We start from the raw sequence: 18,604 nt of genomic DNA, 5'->3' as shown, positions 1-18,604 counted from the left end.
GCGCCCACCTGCGCCGGCCCGCTAGCCCCGCCCCGCGCTCTCAGCCCGCCCTCGCCCCCTTCCCATTGGCCGCCGGCCGCCGCTCCTCGCCGCCCCAKTGGCTGCGGCCGCTGCCCCCGTGATCTTGTTTACGCACCCGCCCCCGCGGAGTTGCCGCGTAGCGTTCCCCGTTGCTACGCGACGGCGGCCGCCCCTTTCCCGTAAATACTGCAATTACTCGCACGCGAAAAATACTTCCTCCTCGTCCTCCTCCTCCCTCGAACTTGTGGTGCAGCAGAGCCCGGTTTGCTCAGCGCACCTTGCGGGACAAGGCTGTCACCACGGGGACAGTCCCCTGCAAACAGCCCTGAGTGCCCGCAGGCCCTTGTGGAGCTCCCGCAGGCAGGATGGGGCAGGGGACCAGGCACCCCTGCAAGGCCCCTGTCCGGCCTCCGAGCTGGTCCAGCAAACCTGCTCCTCCTCCTGCCCGGAGCTGCCCTGCGGGGCACGGGGACAAGAGCAAGGGGCAAGCAAGGAGCCRGGATTCGGCTCCCACCCGTGCACGTTCCTGCTCAGGCCTCCTCCAGGGCCCCTCTCTCTCGCTCTGTGCCACAGCAGCAACTTCTTGCACTTCAAAGCTCCAAAAACGGGCAGCCCATGCCCAGCATCACAGCCACGTACACAGAGGCACTGAGCGGAGAAGTCGGAGCGTTTATTTGCATCCACGCTTGGAGTTTCTCTACACGTTCCTATCCACCTTCCTGAGGAAAGAGCCAAGCGAGGGGCTTCTGCAGGCCAGGTGCTCGTACCAGCCATGCAGCTGCTCTCACACGCTGCCCTGGGCAGCACAAGGCAGGAACAGAGGACGTGCCAGGCGCTCTCCTTTCTGCTTTAACCCTTAAAACACACTTGGYAGCGCCCATGGGCTGAACGCAGCCCGGGCTGAGGGAGATTCGCCTTGAAGGACTTGGCTCCCTTGCAGGACAGCGGCTTCTGCAAAGGAGAACTGAAGCCAGGCAGAAACCTGGCACGGTCCCGTCTGCGACTTTCCATGCAGAGACAAGGCCTGGAGAAGAAGCACTCCCATATTTTTCCATTTCTTTTTATTTTTCTCTCTTTTTTTTTTTTTTTGAGGTATCTAAAGCACAAGTTTTTCCCTCTCCCCCCAGCTCGGAGATGGGAATAGCAGAAGGTTGGTGCTAAGTGCATCGAAACGCAGACTTCTTAGTGGCCCCGTCTCTGAAGCAAAATGCTCCATAAGCAGGGAAAAAGAAATGCAGATGAACACACGCTTCCAGCTAATCCTTGGAAGAAAAATACTTCAGCACTGGGAAGACCTTTGAACCTGAGCGATCCATCAAATGAATACTTATAAAAATAATCGAGAACTTCTTTTCCCTTATAAACCACAAAGACCATCACACAGGTATTTAGAGTATTAACATCTCTCTTCTTCAGTGAGGCACTCGAGGACGATTTCCACGGGAGGATCAGTGTGGACAGGCAGCAAAGGGAACAGATTAACTTGCTGCTTTGAAAGACAGAAGGTATCAATTTCCAGGCAGCAAAATCAAAGAATATATAGCTGGTGTGTATGGGTATGTGCAGACTTCATTTCAAGCTGCRAAGACTGAATTCAATGAGGGAGCAGAGGTTCCAGGAGGGGAATATGCACCAAGACAAGGAGCTAACTCTCCGAAGAGGGATCCTAAGCCTTTACTCTGCTTACTGACAAAGCTGCCAGTYGGAAAGGTTTAAGTTTCTGCACAGGGCCTGTTCAAGCTTTCTAGGAAGCAAATATGACTGTCAGAAAAAGCTGCAAGACCCCGTAAGGTGGCAAAGGGCCATCTTACTTCATTACGTTGCTACGGCAAGGGCTGGATTTCAGGGCAGAAAAAGGAGAGATTCGACTCAAAGCTGAGATAGCGGCACATCAGATCCAAGCTAGGCTAAATCAGGCGGGTGCTACAGCCTTGTAACAAACGCACATCTGTGTCAAACCACCAGCTCCCCAACTATTTGGGGTCTGCAGAATACAGATCCCTGGTTTTCCTAAAGTGTTGTGAAGGATTTTGAGACATGGACATTGGATTTCAGTGCTGCCAATTGCTCTTGCCTTCCAACGAGGATGGAGTTTGAAGCGAGACCAGGCAATAACTGGGCTGGGAGCTCCTAAGCACAGGACACCTGCACAGCCCATGCTCGCTGGTGCAGGGCTTCACCCGTTGCTAGCAAAATACTGTCTTGTAAAAGCAAGTCTGAGCACAGGAAGAGCAGCCAAGAAGCCTCGAGGCAGCTCCGGGCAGGTCTGACAAGGCAGTTTGACGGGGGCTTAGAAAAGCAAAGTTTTTTTTATATGTTTAGCATTGTTTCCCAGTATGAACAGCAGGGTCCAGGAATGGCTTAGACCAGAACAAGGAGGTAATTTTTGCAAGGATTTCACATGCTTTAGTCCATCTGTTCAATAACACCTAAAATATAGCAACACATTACCACCTCCGACCTAGGAGCCACATTGTGATCAAGGAGCACAGCCTTGACTGAAAATGCAATAAAGGCATCAGTGACCAAAGCGCAGCTCTAGCCCTGGGCTTTAGCTTAAATTAGTGATGAACATGAGAAAAGACCCAGCTGCTCTTAGTTTGGGTTTTTGTGCACACTCATGGGCTGGCAGGCAGCTCTCAGTCTGCAAGATGAACTCCCCTGGTACCAGGAGAGGTTTCTTTGCCTAATACTCAAGGCTCCTCCCGCCCTCACAGTATTACTTGCCCCTGGCACCGTCTAGATTTAAGATGCTGGAGTGGAAGARAAAGATGCAGGCAGAAGCTGAAGGATGAGTGCCGTGAAACAAATGCCTGCCAGGGAGAGCCCCTTCATCAGCACTGTTCTCTCAAGCAATTGCCTCTGGCAGGATTTGCTCCTTACACCAGCACGCTGGAAARTATGATAGGTTTTCCTGGAGTGTGTTAGCCTGTCTCACCAAGGGCGAAGATCACAGCTTGGGGAATTCACCTCGACACAACCCCAGAGCCCGCCACAACTCACAAGCACTGTCTGCTGCTCTCTGCAGTGTCCCCTCCAGCCAAGGATTAGTGTCACTTGAGAAAAGAGCAAGCAACGAGTCCTGCTTCCCTGCAGAAGCTGCACAAGCTGCCAAGCAAGTCTATTTACAGCAACTGCTGCACGGTACCAACACAGCAGCTGCTCAAAAGGGGTCAAAGGGAGCTCCAAAAATGAAAAATCCTTTGCTTTTTATTGCAGGTTCAGTGTTAGTGTCTTGGAAAGCACCGTTGTGTTAGAGGTGGATATTGTTCCAATCCTGCCTGCCTTTGCTGTGCAGAGAAGCGTTCAAGTGAGGACCTAGATCCTCGTGTGACTGCCCACTGCGGCACAGKAACAATCCCAGCTCAGCAACCGCAAAGGCCAGCGCATTTAGTACAATCTCCTGCCCTGCTGAGAGCTGCACGTGAACGTGCTGCCAGCCCCTGGAAACGAGGCCATGACTAGCCCTTGGCACGGGCTGCCCCCGARCTGCCTTTTCTGGACGTTCTGCTAACCTGCCTCCAGAGAAAGCGCTCGCTGTGCTGCACAAGAGCCCAGGCCTCCGAACCGGCAAGGCTCTGCTCTGCTCACAGCAGCAGAAACAAAGCATTTCCTTCTGCGCTCGCTCATGCAGGTCACAGGCAGAAAAGAAACCCGAGGGCTGCTTCCTCCTGTTGTCACATCTGTTCACACGCAGCAAATGAATATTCCCCATCTCCTAGAAGCTGACAGTAGTTTGTTTTTTTTTGAAAAGAGCGCAAGAGACAACACTACAAAAAATAAAGGAATTTAAACATTTAAAGTCTCCTTATTTCTCTTCCAATTAAAGTATAAGCCTATAATCCTCCCCACAGCCAGTGGCCTCTTCTGTTCACCTATAAAGTGCTGGTTGAATTGACTCTTTTTTTTTCTGTTGTATCTCATGGCTCAAGTCCCTGAAAACCTTCACCCTCCCTACAAGAATAAACAGTTGTGTTATGTCTATAATTTATGGCATTGCCTTTTCATGCATATCTCCTGCTCTTGTGGAAGCCGGGACAGGGGCAGTGCCCGATCTAGTCATCGACGGTGATGTTGCGGAAGAGATAGGCCATGGACTCCCCGTTGTGGATTCGTCTGATGGCTTCAGAGAGGATCAAACTGATATCCACAGTCTTTATCTTGGGGCACTGCAGCTTCTGCACCTCATGGGGAACTGTGTTGGTTACTACCACCTGCAGATTACCAGAGAGAGAGGAGCATTAGTCGCATCGCTGATGTTTTCAGCCTCATTTAACAGCTACCCGAGATTAAAGCCAYGGATGATGTGTTTGGCATTTCGCACTTCAAGGGGAGCACAAGAAATCGTTTTATGTTACAAGAGAGATTAAACACAACGGGTCTCCCCAGGGGCTGTTTMGATGTCCAAGGGACTGACACAACTCGCACCCTACAAGAGGTACCTCGGCATAAGCTGACGGGTCTGTTTGGATCACAGGATCTRACCTGTTGGTTAGCAATGCTTGGCACTAAAGGCAAGGTTTGGAATCTGGTTCTAGTTAACACTTTAGTCCATCACAAGCTGTGGGAGGGAGGCAGACCGAAGGCCTGTTTAGTGAGAAAGCAGCGAGAGGCGCCCAGCTGCGCGAAGGGACACATCCAGACAGGCACAACTGACACGGGTGCGCTGGGGAGAAAACGCAGAGGGGAGCAGATCTGATCTGAATAACTATTAATCACACCCCGGTTTTAGGAGGAACCAGCTAACTAGAAGTGTCAGGTGAAGCCAGTCATTTCAGAGAGACGAGGGAAGGCAGGGAAGGACCTCAGGCTTCAGCAAACAGCTAAGACCCTGAGCCCCTCCACCAGCCCTTCCTCGCTCCGAAGAGCGCATGCACCTCGTCGATGGAGGATTCCTCTATGAGACGGGGCGCGTCTGCAGACAGGAGCCCGTGAGTAGCCATCACAAATATCTTGTAGGCTCCTCGCTCCTTCAGGATCTCCGCAGCAGCCACGAAGCTCTCCACGTCATCGATGATGTCATCCTGGGAAGAGACAGGAATAGCATCTGGCCTGGAAACACCCCACGCCGGGGGAGCGGGAAGTGCTGCCAGGTCTGAAACACTCCGGCTACTCCAGCTCTCATAGGCATGGAAGGAGAAGCCGCACGCACAAGCTAAGTCTGTGAGGGCATTTGGACTTATTTACAGCCTCCCCCAGGTGCATAACACAAAGATATTGTGTCYTGGAAACTACTTAGCCCCAGTACATGCAAACAGAGCTCATCTTCAGCAAGGGTTTTGGTTTTTTTTCCCCCTTGGGGCTAATAGCTGCATATTGATCGTTTGCACTGAGGCGAGCCCGAGTACGARAGCCTTGGCAATTCAGTTTATGTCTCTGCATTTCCTGGATTTGTTTTTGTGGATTCGAGGGGGCAAGGAGATTTGGGGATTTACAGCAACAAAGCGTGCAGCATCAATGGGAGCTGAAATATTCAGCCCAAGTCACCAGTAAAAGTGGAGCAGAGACAACAATCGTGCTCCTGCCCCATCTGAGCAGTGCTTCCTGCTCTCTGGAATAGAGCAGTTATGAAGCAAGCTGCTGGGAAAAGCCACCCCATCCACTCCTCTCCATTGCACTCATACCACAATGATAGCAATTCTTCCTCCGACATCTCCCACCACGGTTATCGGCGGTTTCTCCTTGGCCATCATCACTAAAGGAGGAAAAACAGGTCAGTCAGCACGAGAGGCCAGTCCTTGCTGACCGAGCCTTGTAGTGATGCACAGATGAAGCTGGGTGCACCACACTATCCTGAGATGCACCTGAGAGCAAAAATCCCATTTTAACCATCATTTTCCTTTCCAAAGGAGTAGCCCTGCAGTTTAAAAACCAAGCTCTCCRTTTCCTCCATAGCGGCAGACCCAAGAGTCCCTCCATGCAAGGCGGGAGGGCAGAACTAAGTGAAATGGCTCTTTGCCTCTATGGTCATCTCTGAAACAGGACTTGAGAAAAGGRGGTCCTGCGAGTGGGAGCAATAAACAGGCCTCTCCCTGCAACACCTCTGAAAGGGTTTAGGCTTTACACAAGCCAGGTTTTCATCCCRTGGCCTCACTAAGTCACGGGACTGATTGCAGACTTGGACTCCGGTTTGTAATCTCTCATATCGCAAAATTTGCAATCTTTCAGAGTGTGCAAGGCCCCTAATCTGCCTGCACAGACAAGTATCACTTGAGGGAGATTGCAGAAGCAAAGTTTGCCAGGATCTTTGGATCAGGAGCAGGACAAAATCCAGTTTAAACTCAGGGCAACAAGCTCAACACGAGCAGCGACTAGAAGACAAAGTGCATGCGGGTGAATTGCACCAGTTAACCCTTTGCACTGACACGTGCAAAAACTACATGGGTGACACGATAAGAAAAAAAAAGGAGACAAGCCAGGATACCCTGAGATGCATGTTCGGATGCAACAAGGAGCCATCAGTCGGTGCGGGGGGGACTTGCTGCCAACAGGCCAAGCCTCTCATTTGCCAGATTGCGCTAATTTATAAAGCGAATATAGTATAAAACCTCTCTGCATGGCAAGGATATAGAGGGGGCAGATGTATTGCACCAGATGATAATCCGGGCTGGGATAATCACTGAAGGGAAATATCTAACATTTTGCAACACTTTGCCCTGCACCTGCATCTCTTTGCTTTAATGTTGTCTGAAGGGAGCGTAACAAAATAGTGTTCTATTTTGTCCTAGTCCTAGGCCTGGTCCTAGTGGGGCGCTTTGTACCTGTTCTCTTCCTAAATTCAGAGCCTGCTGTGATCCTGGACACAAGTGCTTCCAAATGCTGAGGAAATTTGGACGTATTAGGAAGCCTTTTTTTTTTTCCTTTAAAATAACCCATTTCCACATAATACTGAAACAGCATGAAATTAGATGCCATTGCCCAACACCACAGGTGTTTGGACATTGATTTCAGTCCTCCTGGGTCCTAAGAGCCCTGCATGAAACTCCCCATCCTGCACAGCAGGCCAATCCAGTGCTATTCCCACAATAAATGGCTGGAGCTGCCCATAGTCCAAGCACAGCTGGGTGAGTCACACTGAGGGATCTGATGAGAGCAATGACAAGGACCTCAGAGCCAAAGATTCAAGCGTGATGCTGGTCTTCACATTCAAGAYATGCCCCACACACCAGTTTTCCTTAAGCCTACCAAAATGCTATTATAGGCATTCATTATTTCTGTTTCCACAAAAATTAAACTGCCTTGGTGCTAGGCTCTGTGATTAAAACCATTGCGGTGGTGAGCAGAGCTTAATGAGAGGAAATTCAGTACAATTTTCCTGGCAAATAGCTGAATTTGCTCTGCAGAGGTATCCTTATATTCCAGAAGAGACATGGACACAATCCTCTTTGTGCTCAAAGGCTAACACACCAGCTAGCAGCACTACCAGTGCTTTGCCCCTGCTTTGTGCTTTGCATTTTTYTGTCTGCTTTTAAAAGCTGTATTTCAAGGCTGCTTTATCTTTAAAGTAGGGTAGGCAACATGTTGACCTACCCATATCCTAAAGAGATGTTCTCCTTTTTTCTTGTTCAGTTTGCTCTGTAAAATAAGAACAAAAAATGGAAAAAAAAGAGGAAAAAAAAAAAAACCCACGAATCGCAAGTCAAAAAATCTATCCAAACCACATCAAAATGCAAGAGAGTTTTGATGGCTCCAACGTGACGAGAGCTTGTGCAAGTGCTACCGAGGCCTGATTCTCGTTCTGCAGGATCTTTGGTCATCGTGACAYGTGCAAGTCAGGGCTGCTGGGAGAAGGCGTTTTGAAAAATGATTCCAAATGAAAAAACGTTTTTCTCCCAGACATAAACCCTCTCTTTGTCTGCAGACAAGAAGACAACAGCAGAAGGAAGCTGCAGCTGAATTTCTGCCTTGGATGACCCCTTGGATTAYGCAGGAGCATTTTTTGGAGAGGCAGAAAAGATGCTAATGGTATTGGTAGCTTAAAAGAAAAATGCTGAAAGGTTTAAAAAGACCATTTTTAACCACCATTTTTATAAAATGAGAATATCAAAGAATGCTGTGGTGGAAAAAAATAAAACCACCATAAATAACCCCACCACCCTAAACTGTGCTTTCACTCTGCTGCAATACATACTCAGGTACCATACATTAAAGGTGAGAAGATCATTGGCATGAAGAAAGAGCATTGCCAGGTGCTTCAACGTGGGATTTCTGTGGTCAACATGGGTGAAGGAATGACCTAACTTCACAACTGAGAAGTACAATGTGCCTTAAAATCATAATCATCAAGTAAAATAATGCTACACTTACAACAGAGCCTATGAGCAACAGAGCACTGAGGGCCTAATTTTTATGCAAACAGATAAATTAAGAAGCACAAATAAAGTCTGTAAGACTCTGTCTAAACACAAAGGGGAGATGAGGGCAGGGAACTTGGAACACACCTATGGTCATTCCAATTTTTTGCTTCTTTCCCTGGAGGAAATCCTGTTGCAAAGGCTCCAATTTCTCCTTTTTGAGTGATGGGAGGTGTTGCTGCCCCTTCAGCAGAGCACTTTCAGAGCAAACAGAAGCACCTGTGGCCRTTTCCTAAGCCTCTAAAATCAGAGCGCTGCCCAGGACACATTATGTGGACAAAACCAATCTGTCATGTGCAACACCCAGTAATTAAAGGCACGTGATTCCTGGTAGAACAGGGAGAAAAGGTGCCCGCCGGGCCACTGGAGCCCAGCTGACTCGCTAGGGAGCTCCTGAGGAATGGCACAAAGCACAAGTGCCCATTGCAGGCTCTGTTCTGCTCCCTGGTTTGTCTTTCCCCCTCTCAACCCACCACCAGACACCCCAAAACTGCAGTTTCTCAGACACACCGACCACACCGACCCCTCTGCCWTCGAACCTTATAAGTCGGGTGTGCTGCTGTTGGTGCAGAGGCAGGAAGAGGWGATCAAAGGTTTGTCCAAAGCAATATTTGGGGTAGGGAGGCAGCTCTGGTTGTTGAATAATTGGACAGAAAGGGAGGGAGAGTGGTGAGGAAAGGGAGGGAGAGCAGTTCCCTCACTAGTTGCACTCTTTCCCGTTTCCTACGTCTTGCCACAGAGCATTTTATGTCAGTCTGACACTGCTGAGTGGGCACAGCAAGGGGAACAACCCTGATGCTCTGCACTGGCAAAGAGAGTCAAATAATAATCACTCCTTGTACCTTCCCCTACGACTTCCTAACTTTAGTGCAGCTTTTCTCTTGGGCAAAGCTTGTCTAACTGCTTTCAGGTTGCTAATAATGATATAGCGAAACCAAAGGGCAAATTCCTGTTAAATTTCACCTTGCAGCCCAAAGACAAGCAGAGAAACTTAATCTTACGTGGCAGCTCCAGACCAGGATGCACAGTTGCATTTTTGACCATGGGGGGAGAGTGACGACCATCATCCATGTCCTGCTCTGTACACTGGGCCTCCCCATGTATCACTGCTAGTCCCAGGCGCAATCTCTCGGCGTAAGACTGAGCCCTGCAGGACAACGACAGCATGTCAGGAAGATGTCTTGCAATCTGGTRGAGCAGCCCTCTCCCAAATCCAACGGGGCAAGCAAAGACTGCACCTCTCTGGCAGTAAAAGRGGTTCCCATGAGTAAGATGCTCACCACAAAGAGCTTTTTATTCCTCCCAATAAGCCAACGCAACCCCTTGGCTCCTCTGCAGAGGTCTCCTGGTGTTCTTCCACATACTAAATTTTTTCTAACACGCTCAGGTRCTGCTTGTGCAAAAAGTCAGACCCTGATGCTCCAGTGAACCAGCCAGATGTATAGCAGCAGGAACTCCACAGTTTACTCCCACAGGGCCGGGACTGCCAAATTGAGCTGTCCACCTGCAAGACTASGGATGTCATCCCACTTTCCAGCCACAAAGGACTTAAGGACTTGATTCCTGATCCATCTGGACCCTCCACATTTTTGCTGACATTTACTCCATCAAGCAAGATTATAGTTAACCAGCTAGTAAAATAACCTGTTTACCTTTTTGCTGCATCAGGAGACTTGGCTACAATAACTGCATTTCTGTAATCTGGAATCTGGATTCAATAAAGACAAAGTGTCAATTACTTGAGTCAGTCAGACACTCACCACACAACGAAGAACGAGGGGAGACAATTTAACAGGACTGAAAAGCTGATTTGAGGCAGAAGCATAAATAGCACCTCAAATGGCACTAGCACTACAGAGAACAAGGACTTTTGGCTAAGGGCTCAAGCTCATCTGCTAATGAGCAAGAATTCAACTTCTACCCAAGTATGGCATCATACAATGTAACCTACTTAGGTAAAAGATATTCCTTCTTCCTTGAGAAAYACACACGCAGCAGATGCCCTGGAAGAAGGAATCCGTGGACTGAACAAATGATCTAGCCTGACAGTGCAATTTCTGCTTAAGCCCRGGTCCAAAACCACCACTGCATTACATCAGGTGCACATTAGGACAAACTAATATATACAGAACTAGAGTAACCTCACTTCTTCCTGTATATATTGAAGCAGGAAAGGAGAGGCTCTCAGGTTGTCTACTGGAAAGCTGAAGAAGCCTTGGATTTCCTTTTGATGAAGGTCCATAGTGATAATGTGCGTTAAACCTAAGCAAAAAAAAAAACAATTTGGTAAGTAGCCTATTACATGGCTGGAGTTCCTCAAACGTTTCATTTTTTCAGACTATTTTATCTAGTAGTCAGACTACTACGCCACATACAAGCCATGAGTATAGAGAGGTTAAGTAAAAAGTATCAAAGGCATAAGGAAAAACAGACATGAAATAAAGGCTGCTTGCTAACAAAGGTGTATTTCAACGTGACACTTCTAGGCCACATCATCAGGTGAGAGCCACAAAAAAATGAAAAGTAGATGAAGCAATTTASTGTTCCCCCAAGTTGCTCAGGTACTTGTCTGAAAATCTCCCCATCTAGGAGGAGAAGAAACAAAGGAGAGCCACCTTTGGGGACACATGGCAGGAGAGGCCCTACAGAAACCAAGCTTGCCCTCRTGCTCCCTGCGTGCTACTCACCTGCCTTGGCTAGCATGGAAGCCAGCAGCTTGCAAACGATCGAGCCCCTCTTCCTCATTTTGCTCTGTTTGCTGTAGGGAAAGTAAGGGATGACCCCAATGATGTTCCTGGCGCAGGAGGTCTTCAGAGCATAAGCCATAATCAGCAGCTCCATTACCGCAGTGTTTACATCTCTAAAAGATTTGAAAAACACTTCAGAGATGAGTAGGAGTTTTTCAATGTGAGGCTTTTTCCAACTACACCCATTCACCATATGTGCACACACACAGACACACCATTCACCACATCTACACACCATATGTACCTTCATATATGCACAGGATGTGGCCCCAGCACCCAAGAGCTATGGCAAACTTTGATTATTTTTTATTCCAGCACAAGTATTATGATTATTTCCCTCCCTCATTGCTCACACACACACACGAAGGGCATTTTTAACACTACATTTACTAGGATATTTTTAACAGCTTAAGGCAAATCACTTTTCCTGGTGTAAGAAACACATTTCTGGAGCCATACAAGGGAAGGCTCTTCACTTGGGGGGAAGTTGGCACCTTCACRCTCCCTACTGCATCCAGAGATGATGGAACAAGAACACATGAAGCCCCAAATGACTTTTCTTGGAAGGGAGAGAGGGGAAAGGAAGAAAGCAGCAGCATAGACAGAACACAATATACAGAGCACAGTGAAGAGTGTGTGCAATAAGCTCCATCTTCAGCTGGTTTACACTGCGATGGTTGGTGTGCCTCATTAGAAGAGCATTAATCTAGACTGGTATTTATTGGGAAGGGGGGGAAAGGCTGAATGTTTAGTTCCTTAAAGCCAACATCGAGGGAGACCTAATTCCATGTGTAATCTGCACCAAGACCATTTGAACCTTAAGAACCTGTGGAGAGGACAGAGAGACATGCAACGCTCCAGAATAAAGATATCCTTGCCTGGGTTTCCGTGCAGAGGACAGAGCAGGCAGCCTAAAGCTCTGCGGGGCTTTCAGGAAGTCACCAAGATGCCACCGTGGGACCCGCTTCCTCCCGGCCACCTGGGCTACCTTTTCCCAAGGGGCAGAGCCAGCAATTCCTGAGCCTTGGGRTCTAACACGTGACAAGCTCAGGCCATTCCCGTTTCCCCAGAGCCCCCCCTTGCTTGGGAAACGACGTCTCTCTGTTTGCGAGCGCCCCGAGCCTCTTTATCCGCGGGCTGGCTCCCTCGGTCCCGTGCACAATGCCCTCGCACACAGAAAGCTTTGTTAGGGCTTGAAATGCCTGGCCAAGAATTACATAAAACATAACCCCCTGCCACGGAGGACAACAAGCAAACAAAGCCCTGTTTCTTCCCCTGGCCGTTTCAGCTGTGCCAGCGTGGCTGGGAACAGAGAAGAAGATGCTAGTCGCAGTATTGTACGAAAACAAAGCAGCCAATTTCAAACTCATTTCGAGGTCACCCCAGAAATTCAATATTTTATGTTGCTGTGTCTCAAATTTCTTTAAAAAGCTCTCCAGGAAAAAGGCTATAGAATTTAACTGCTCCTGGGAGAAGGGGCCAACAGGTCTGGCTTGTGAAAACCAGCTGGTGCAGACATTAGGTAGAGCTGGATGCATCTGTCCTTGCAGCAGCTCGGCCAGAGCTGAGCAGATCTGGCCCCTCCTGGGTGCACTGAGCTGCTCCTCATGCCTCTGCCAGGGGCACTGACCTGAATCCCGGGCCCGACTTGCAGCGAGGACTAATTGGGGACAATAATTTTGGGGGGGGACACCCAGTCACAGCATCTCCCTAGGCGGATGCCCAGGACTGCATCCCTGTCTCCATGCTGCTTGTTCCTCCTCGGCTCTTGAGCAGAGCTCACAAGTTGCTTCTGGAGGGCCCAAGACTGCTCAGRGCACCCTCTGCTCATGGCCACGATACTTAGAGCCATCTCAGTAACCCCTGTCCCCTGTTTTTTGTCCCCTTCCCCTGCAAGCTGGAGCTCTCCCTGCTGCCTACCTTTGTCTAAGGCATCCCTGGGGATCGGTATCCTCACGGCTGACCAAGTGACTTGGCAAAGCGTTCGTCCAACAAGTACCAACCCATCTGGCACCAAAAGTCTTTTCTTTAACTTCTAGCATCTCACTTCCACCATCCAGTCCTCCACTCGTCTGCTTTACAGAACAGTCCGCTAACTACCTTAACACTGAGTTGTGTGTTTAGCACATGCAGGAAGACAAAAATGGTTGAGTTCAGCCTGACCCTGCAACCAGGACACTCCAGATTTGGAAATCCTCCAGTGTARTATCTCCTAGCTTCTCTTTCCTAAGCTAAAGAGTACTAAACTATGCAGTTTTCCTCATACAAACGCTATTCTACACATCAGCGGTTCAGGATGATACTTGTCTGGTTTAGTTTTGCTATATACCCTTTGGACTTGCAGCACTTATTCAGGTCTTTCTGCTCCCTCCTTGTGCATTTAAGATGYAGACTGTGGCTTTGCACTGCAGCATAACAAGGTTAGTTCACTCTTTATTGCTTTCCTAACAAGTCTCAATATTCTACTTGCTTTTTCAACTGCTAATGGGTACAGAAATTGCATTTTCATAGCACCATGGTTTGACAAATGGAATCCAGAATAGTTCCTCCTTTTACATTCCTGTGAGGTTCTTGAAACCCAGTGCAAAAAATGAAGATGTCCTTGAACCTGTTTCCTCTAAGCAATGCAGCAAGGCACAGCTGCAGCTGGAGAATAAAGGATTACACAATGCAACAGTGGCTGCCTGGAGGGCCTTAATCCCTTAGGGGTTTTTTTTCCTTCCCTAAAGGATACATTTCATGGTCTGCAATATTTGGTTCAATTCATGGAAAACCAAGAGAATCAAAAAGTTGAGAGGAATGGAGGTTCTCCCCTKTCAAAACTGTTACTTGTCCCTAATACACCAAGTTATCTCTCTCTGCAATATCTGTTGCATATTTATGCTCTCATTTACAAGTTACTTCAGAAGACTCTCACAAGGGACAGCAGGATGGCACCACTCACCTGAAACACAGTCCTGCAATAGAGGGTTTTCATCTTGCAGAGATTTCCTAGCTTCCTATGGGAAGCAAAACCTGCAGCATCTCCCTGGAGAGAGATGATTTCCAGGAAAATGTCTCAGCCTTCAAGAGGAACACTAGAAGGGAGGAAGCTGCTCTTACTGATTTCTTTATCAATAGGCCAAGCATTACCAAGAGCAACTGAACTTGAATTCTCATTGGGCTGTATTTTTAGGCAAACTAGGAAAATTTCTATTTCCAGTATATTTGTGTATCTACTTGAGCTCTGATATGTATTAACTAGTTCTAGGGACCTCCCCAATTTGAACAGAATTATGCTAAAAGGCACAAATATCTTTTTTTAAGCTCATCAAGCAAACTGCACCCCCTCAATCCTTCATCTTTGAGAAGCGAATCGCTGCTACTTGAGGTTGATGATTTTGCACTGCCGATTGTAAATGCTTTTCCCCTGCACTTTCCACTAACTTGCATGGTCCACTTGGCCRTAACTGAAGGGAAAAACAGTCCATGCATCAAGTTTAGCTCTCCAAATCTAACACAGCCCCTCTAAACTCCTCCTCAGCCAGGCACAAGCAAAGTTCCCAGGGGTTAGCAGGAGCTTTTTTAGCTCTCCTAGCCTACTTACTAGCAGCACTTTTCTTCCCTATTTCRAGGCTAAAACCAGCTGAAACTAACAACAAGCTGGCACACACAAGAAACAAGAAAGAATCACATTATCAAGAACTAAAGGAGTAAGGGAAGGAAGCTGAGGACTTTCTCAGGAGTTCAGCTTCAAGGCACTGCAGTGGAGGGGAACTCACCCTGTAAGAAAAGCAATAGCTGCTGGCTCTACTGATCGATAATTGGAAAGCAGAGGTAACTACACATCATGAGATGGAAGTGCCAGTCATCAAGCAACTGAATTTGCAAGGACACCAACGTACCAACCAGGGACGTTTCACTTAAAGCCACTGGTCATACTTGTTCTTTCCTGAGGTGGGGAGCTTCTCAGCTTGCTCTGGTACAAACATCCTCTGGGAATGCTAACAGCTTAACACTATGCTGTATCTAAAARGTAAATCAAAGCAATGACAACTATGGAAAGAGCAAACAAATAGCACACAAACCTATCGAGACAACCTGCTGAATCAGAAATTCKAAGTATATCACAGCTGTAAAATTAAGCCACGGGTCACTTACCTGGGGATCGTCTGTATAATGAAAATATCCTGTCCCCGGACTGATTCTTTTATTTCAACTCTTGTTTCTGAAAACAATAGAGAACAGTCAGTTTTACTCCCAAATGTCAKGTTGAAGCTAATTTAAGCCATAATTTAGCAGCAATTTTGCCCACCGGTCAGGAAAAACTGCAAGTCTTGTCCTTGACCCTATGYGCACACACACCAACTACACATCGAATCAAACAGATTTTCCAAAAGGCACCTGTGAGGTGAAGAGCTGGCATTGCATACAAATTAGTTACATTTTCAAAGCAGAATGGGGCTGAATAGCTGTTATCTTACGTGCAGAAGACTACTACTTTATTTTCTAAGAAAAAGTCAATGCCACACGCTGGGTGCTGARAGCTGCTGATAGCACATCCATCAGCGAACTTCCCGAAGCACAAGAGTCTCTAGCACTCACCAAGAGTGGACGCCAGCTCCTCTGTACCCTACCACATGGTCACCTCTGTACACGCTGGATAGTCCAGCACAGCATCCACAACACGGGGTTCAAACAGGGAACTCCTCAACTTGCTGCCATGGTCAAGACATTTCACTAYTCACCCAGGACGGAAATTTAAGTCTCCAATGAACATGCTTCATACTGCCTCTTAAAATTAAGAGCACTTCTGGGTTGCCTTTCTAGCCCCTARTTTCCCACACAGTCATATAGTATGGGTAGGGGTAAGCTGAAGGAGAAAAATATCTGCTTGGCTACTGAATTCAAAGTCTAATTGTCTGGGTAGTAACCTCAGAGGACTTTGCTGAGAAGAGACTGCTTTGCTGTGCAGTGAAGAATGACTTCAGACCTTGAAACAAGTGACCTGACTTGTGCCAAAGGGCACAAGTCTYGCACGAACGCGGTGCCCAACCCAATCATAACCATAAGCTCCCGCAGCAGCTGATGTATCACGTGGCCCTTTCTGACTTTAAAGGCAAGAGCATTATGAAAGAAAGTCATGATGAGCCCAGCACTGCAAGGAGAACTCTCCAGCATCCATGCAAGCCCAACAGGAGGAACAGAAAAGCCACGTGAACAACCTGGAGTCTTGCTGTTATTATATGAAGCACCCGATATCTCATGTGGAAGTACTTAGAGATTGGAGGTGAGACCAACTCAAGGCTCTCACATGGTCAGCAAGGCACATTTGATGGCAACAGGATCAGGTGAAAAATAACCATTCCAGCATATCTCCCTAATTGATCAAAAGGCTCCTTTTTCTACCGTTTACTCTTACCTGTATCAGCTGTCTCTGCTTCTAGTCTCTTCTGCAAACAGGGTAATATAGAGATCTCAAATGGGGAGTGACATTTAGCACCTGGACTCTGTTAGCCCATAACCTTGCATTTAGCTCAGCACAGATGTATGAAAACAGACACCTSTTACACTCAAAGACATAACACGAATCTCCAAGAGGCACTTTTGGAGGTCTGTTTCATCAATACATCCTCAGATCTGCACTCTTTAAAGCASTAAGACAGATGTCTTGCTAGGGAAGATGTACAACTGCCTGTGGTGAAGGGAGGTCTGGGAGAAGGGGATAACGTCCAGGTTGCTGGGCAAACATCTAGAAAGGAGGCAGTTGCTTTAAAACCTGCAAGTGTTTTGCTAAGCATGACAGCATGGAAGATTKTGTAGTAGCTGCTATTCAAAGTGGRAATCTGTTTTAGATGAGTCAGCTGAGGAGCACGCGAGCAAGATAACGGGGAAAACGAGGAACACATTTAATTGCTTATCCAAGGTCAGATGCAGCAGCTTAGCACTGCCAGAAGCAGCAGCAACACGATGGCTGAAAGCATAAAAATCCATTGTTTCTGCTGGCTCCTCACACATATCAGACAGGTCTGGCCAACAGAGCYAGCCAGCATTGACAACATCACCTCAGAGAGGCCTCCAAGCAGTAATGGTTTGTCTTACCTCCATTGGTCTCCTGGTACACCACAGATTTCCCCAACTCGGCACCAAGACGCCTGCAGAAAACAAAGGTAAAAATTGAAGCGAGCAGCTCTGAATCCAAAGTGGAGATTGGACCAATTCTTGTGGATGGACAAAATAACAGAGCAGCAAGTGCAGTAACAGCTCCAGGTCCCCTCCTTCCACAGTGACCCTTTTTCTCCAAGATTTCTTGGTTCACTTTGGCTGGACAGAGAGTGGTTGTTTGCTCATGTGCCCTCTGGCCAGTTACCACGTGGGTGCTCTCTGCTTGGCTGCCTGGTCACCCACCATGTACCCGCCTGCTTTTTCATCCCTAAGAAGCAATAACCTGCGTTTATCCCTTGTACCCAACCACCTTGGATGAGGACAAATCCTACAAGACTTGGAGAATTAAGTTATCCCAAGGGTTCTTACTTCTTCCCATCTAGCCAAGACCGGCATGGGAAACCGTGCTTCATTAGACAGGCAGCACAATCAAGTATATCAAGCTGCTTTCATTAGGAAATTGGCTTAAAAATTAAGTTATAGCAGGCAAACAAAAACAGTTTGGAAGTCAAAAGCAAGTACAATTTCTAAGCCTTCACAAACAAACAAGTAGRTCACAGGAATTATCAAAAATCCCTTCCCAGATGCTCCTGTCATTTCCTGCTCTCTTATTTGGGGCTGTTAAGTGTCGTGGTGCAGTAGATGCTGAAGTGCTCCTAGGGTACGCAGCAGATTAACAACATACTAAGAACAGTCAGTGTTTTATGATTTACCTAAAACTACAGCTCTGGAGTTATGGCAAAGGACAATTTTTCCGGCCAAAATGATGCTCGAAGTGGTAACGGGACCAGGATTCAGTGGATCCATCCCCGTGCAGGTCGTGCGACAGAGCCGGCGTAGACGACCAAGGAGCTTTGCTGCAAAGCCAAGGCTAAAGCAAYTGCACCTTGGGCAGAGCTGCTGCTCTGTGGAACTAAACATTAATGAGCTATTAAGACTTGATTAATGGCATCTGAGTCACTTGTTCTGCTCTCCTCTTTTTAAAACCTTCCTCCTGAGAGAACTCAGCTGATGGAAGAGTTTAACCTTAAGTTTTCTGATTTTTCACATTGCTCCCTCCTCTTCCCAAACATCAGGCCTAGAACATTCACCTGAAAGACTCCAGCCCCCTCCCTTCTTGATTTTTTTTTAAATTCTTCATTATGTAATAAAGATTCATTTGGAAATGCATTTTAAAAGGCTCCACAAGGCAGACTATTCCCACAGGTGACATTTCTGTACTTATCTGTTCTGACAAGTAATACAAGTAATCCATTAATAAGTATTTAGAGGCAAATGTGCTTTAACCAGCAGCCCCAGCTGGGAGATGTTGCATCAGTGGCTGAGATGCAGCCACTG

At 47.5% G+C, this 18,604-nt stretch overlaps 1 protein-coding gene across 2 annotated transcripts in view; it reads right to left on the bottom strand.

Moving 5' to 3' along the window:
* Window positions 1-1,510: 1,510 nt before the first annotated feature.
* The window catches only part of PRPSAP1 (phosphoribosyl pyrophosphate synthetase associated protein 1), a 25,112-nt gene continuing 8,018 nt past the window's right edge, over window positions 1,511-18,604 (bottom strand). Inside the window, exons 2-10 of one of the 2 annotated variants that reach the window (XM_026051414.1) lie at window positions 17,204-17,256; window positions 15,263-15,329; window positions 11,063-11,235; window positions 10,522-10,637; window positions 10,028-10,083; window positions 9,377-9,522; window positions 5,646-5,716; window positions 4,899-5,045; window positions 1,511-4,235 (exon numbers count right to left, since the gene is read on the bottom strand). In XM_026051414.1, the coding sequence (XP_025907199.1) occupies window positions 4,077-4,235; window positions 4,899-5,045; window positions 5,646-5,716; window positions 9,377-9,522; window positions 10,028-10,083; window positions 10,522-10,637; window positions 11,063-11,235; window positions 15,263-15,329; window positions 17,204-17,256 (988 nt within the window). In that variant the 3' untranslated portion in view covers window positions 1,511-4,076. Of the gene's footprint in view, window positions 4,236-4,898; window positions 5,046-5,645; window positions 5,717-9,376; window positions 9,523-10,027; window positions 10,084-10,521; window positions 10,638-11,062; window positions 11,236-14,066; window positions 14,147-15,262; window positions 15,330-17,203; window positions 17,257-18,604 lie in introns of those variants that run through there. The other variant, XM_026051415.1, reaches the window with a different exon arrangement.

This window comes from Nothoprocta perdicaria, unplaced genomic scaffold (genome assembly GCF_003342845.1).
Source record: "Nothoprocta perdicaria isolate Ctin4 unplaced genomic scaffold, notPer1 scaffold_75, whole genome shotgun sequence".
NCBI classification, from domain to species: domain Eukaryota; kingdom Metazoa; phylum Chordata; class Aves; order Tinamiformes; family Tinamidae; genus Nothoprocta; species Nothoprocta perdicaria.
Note: the sequence above shows the minus strand (reverse complement) of the source record. Positions and strands in the feature narration are given on the sequence as shown.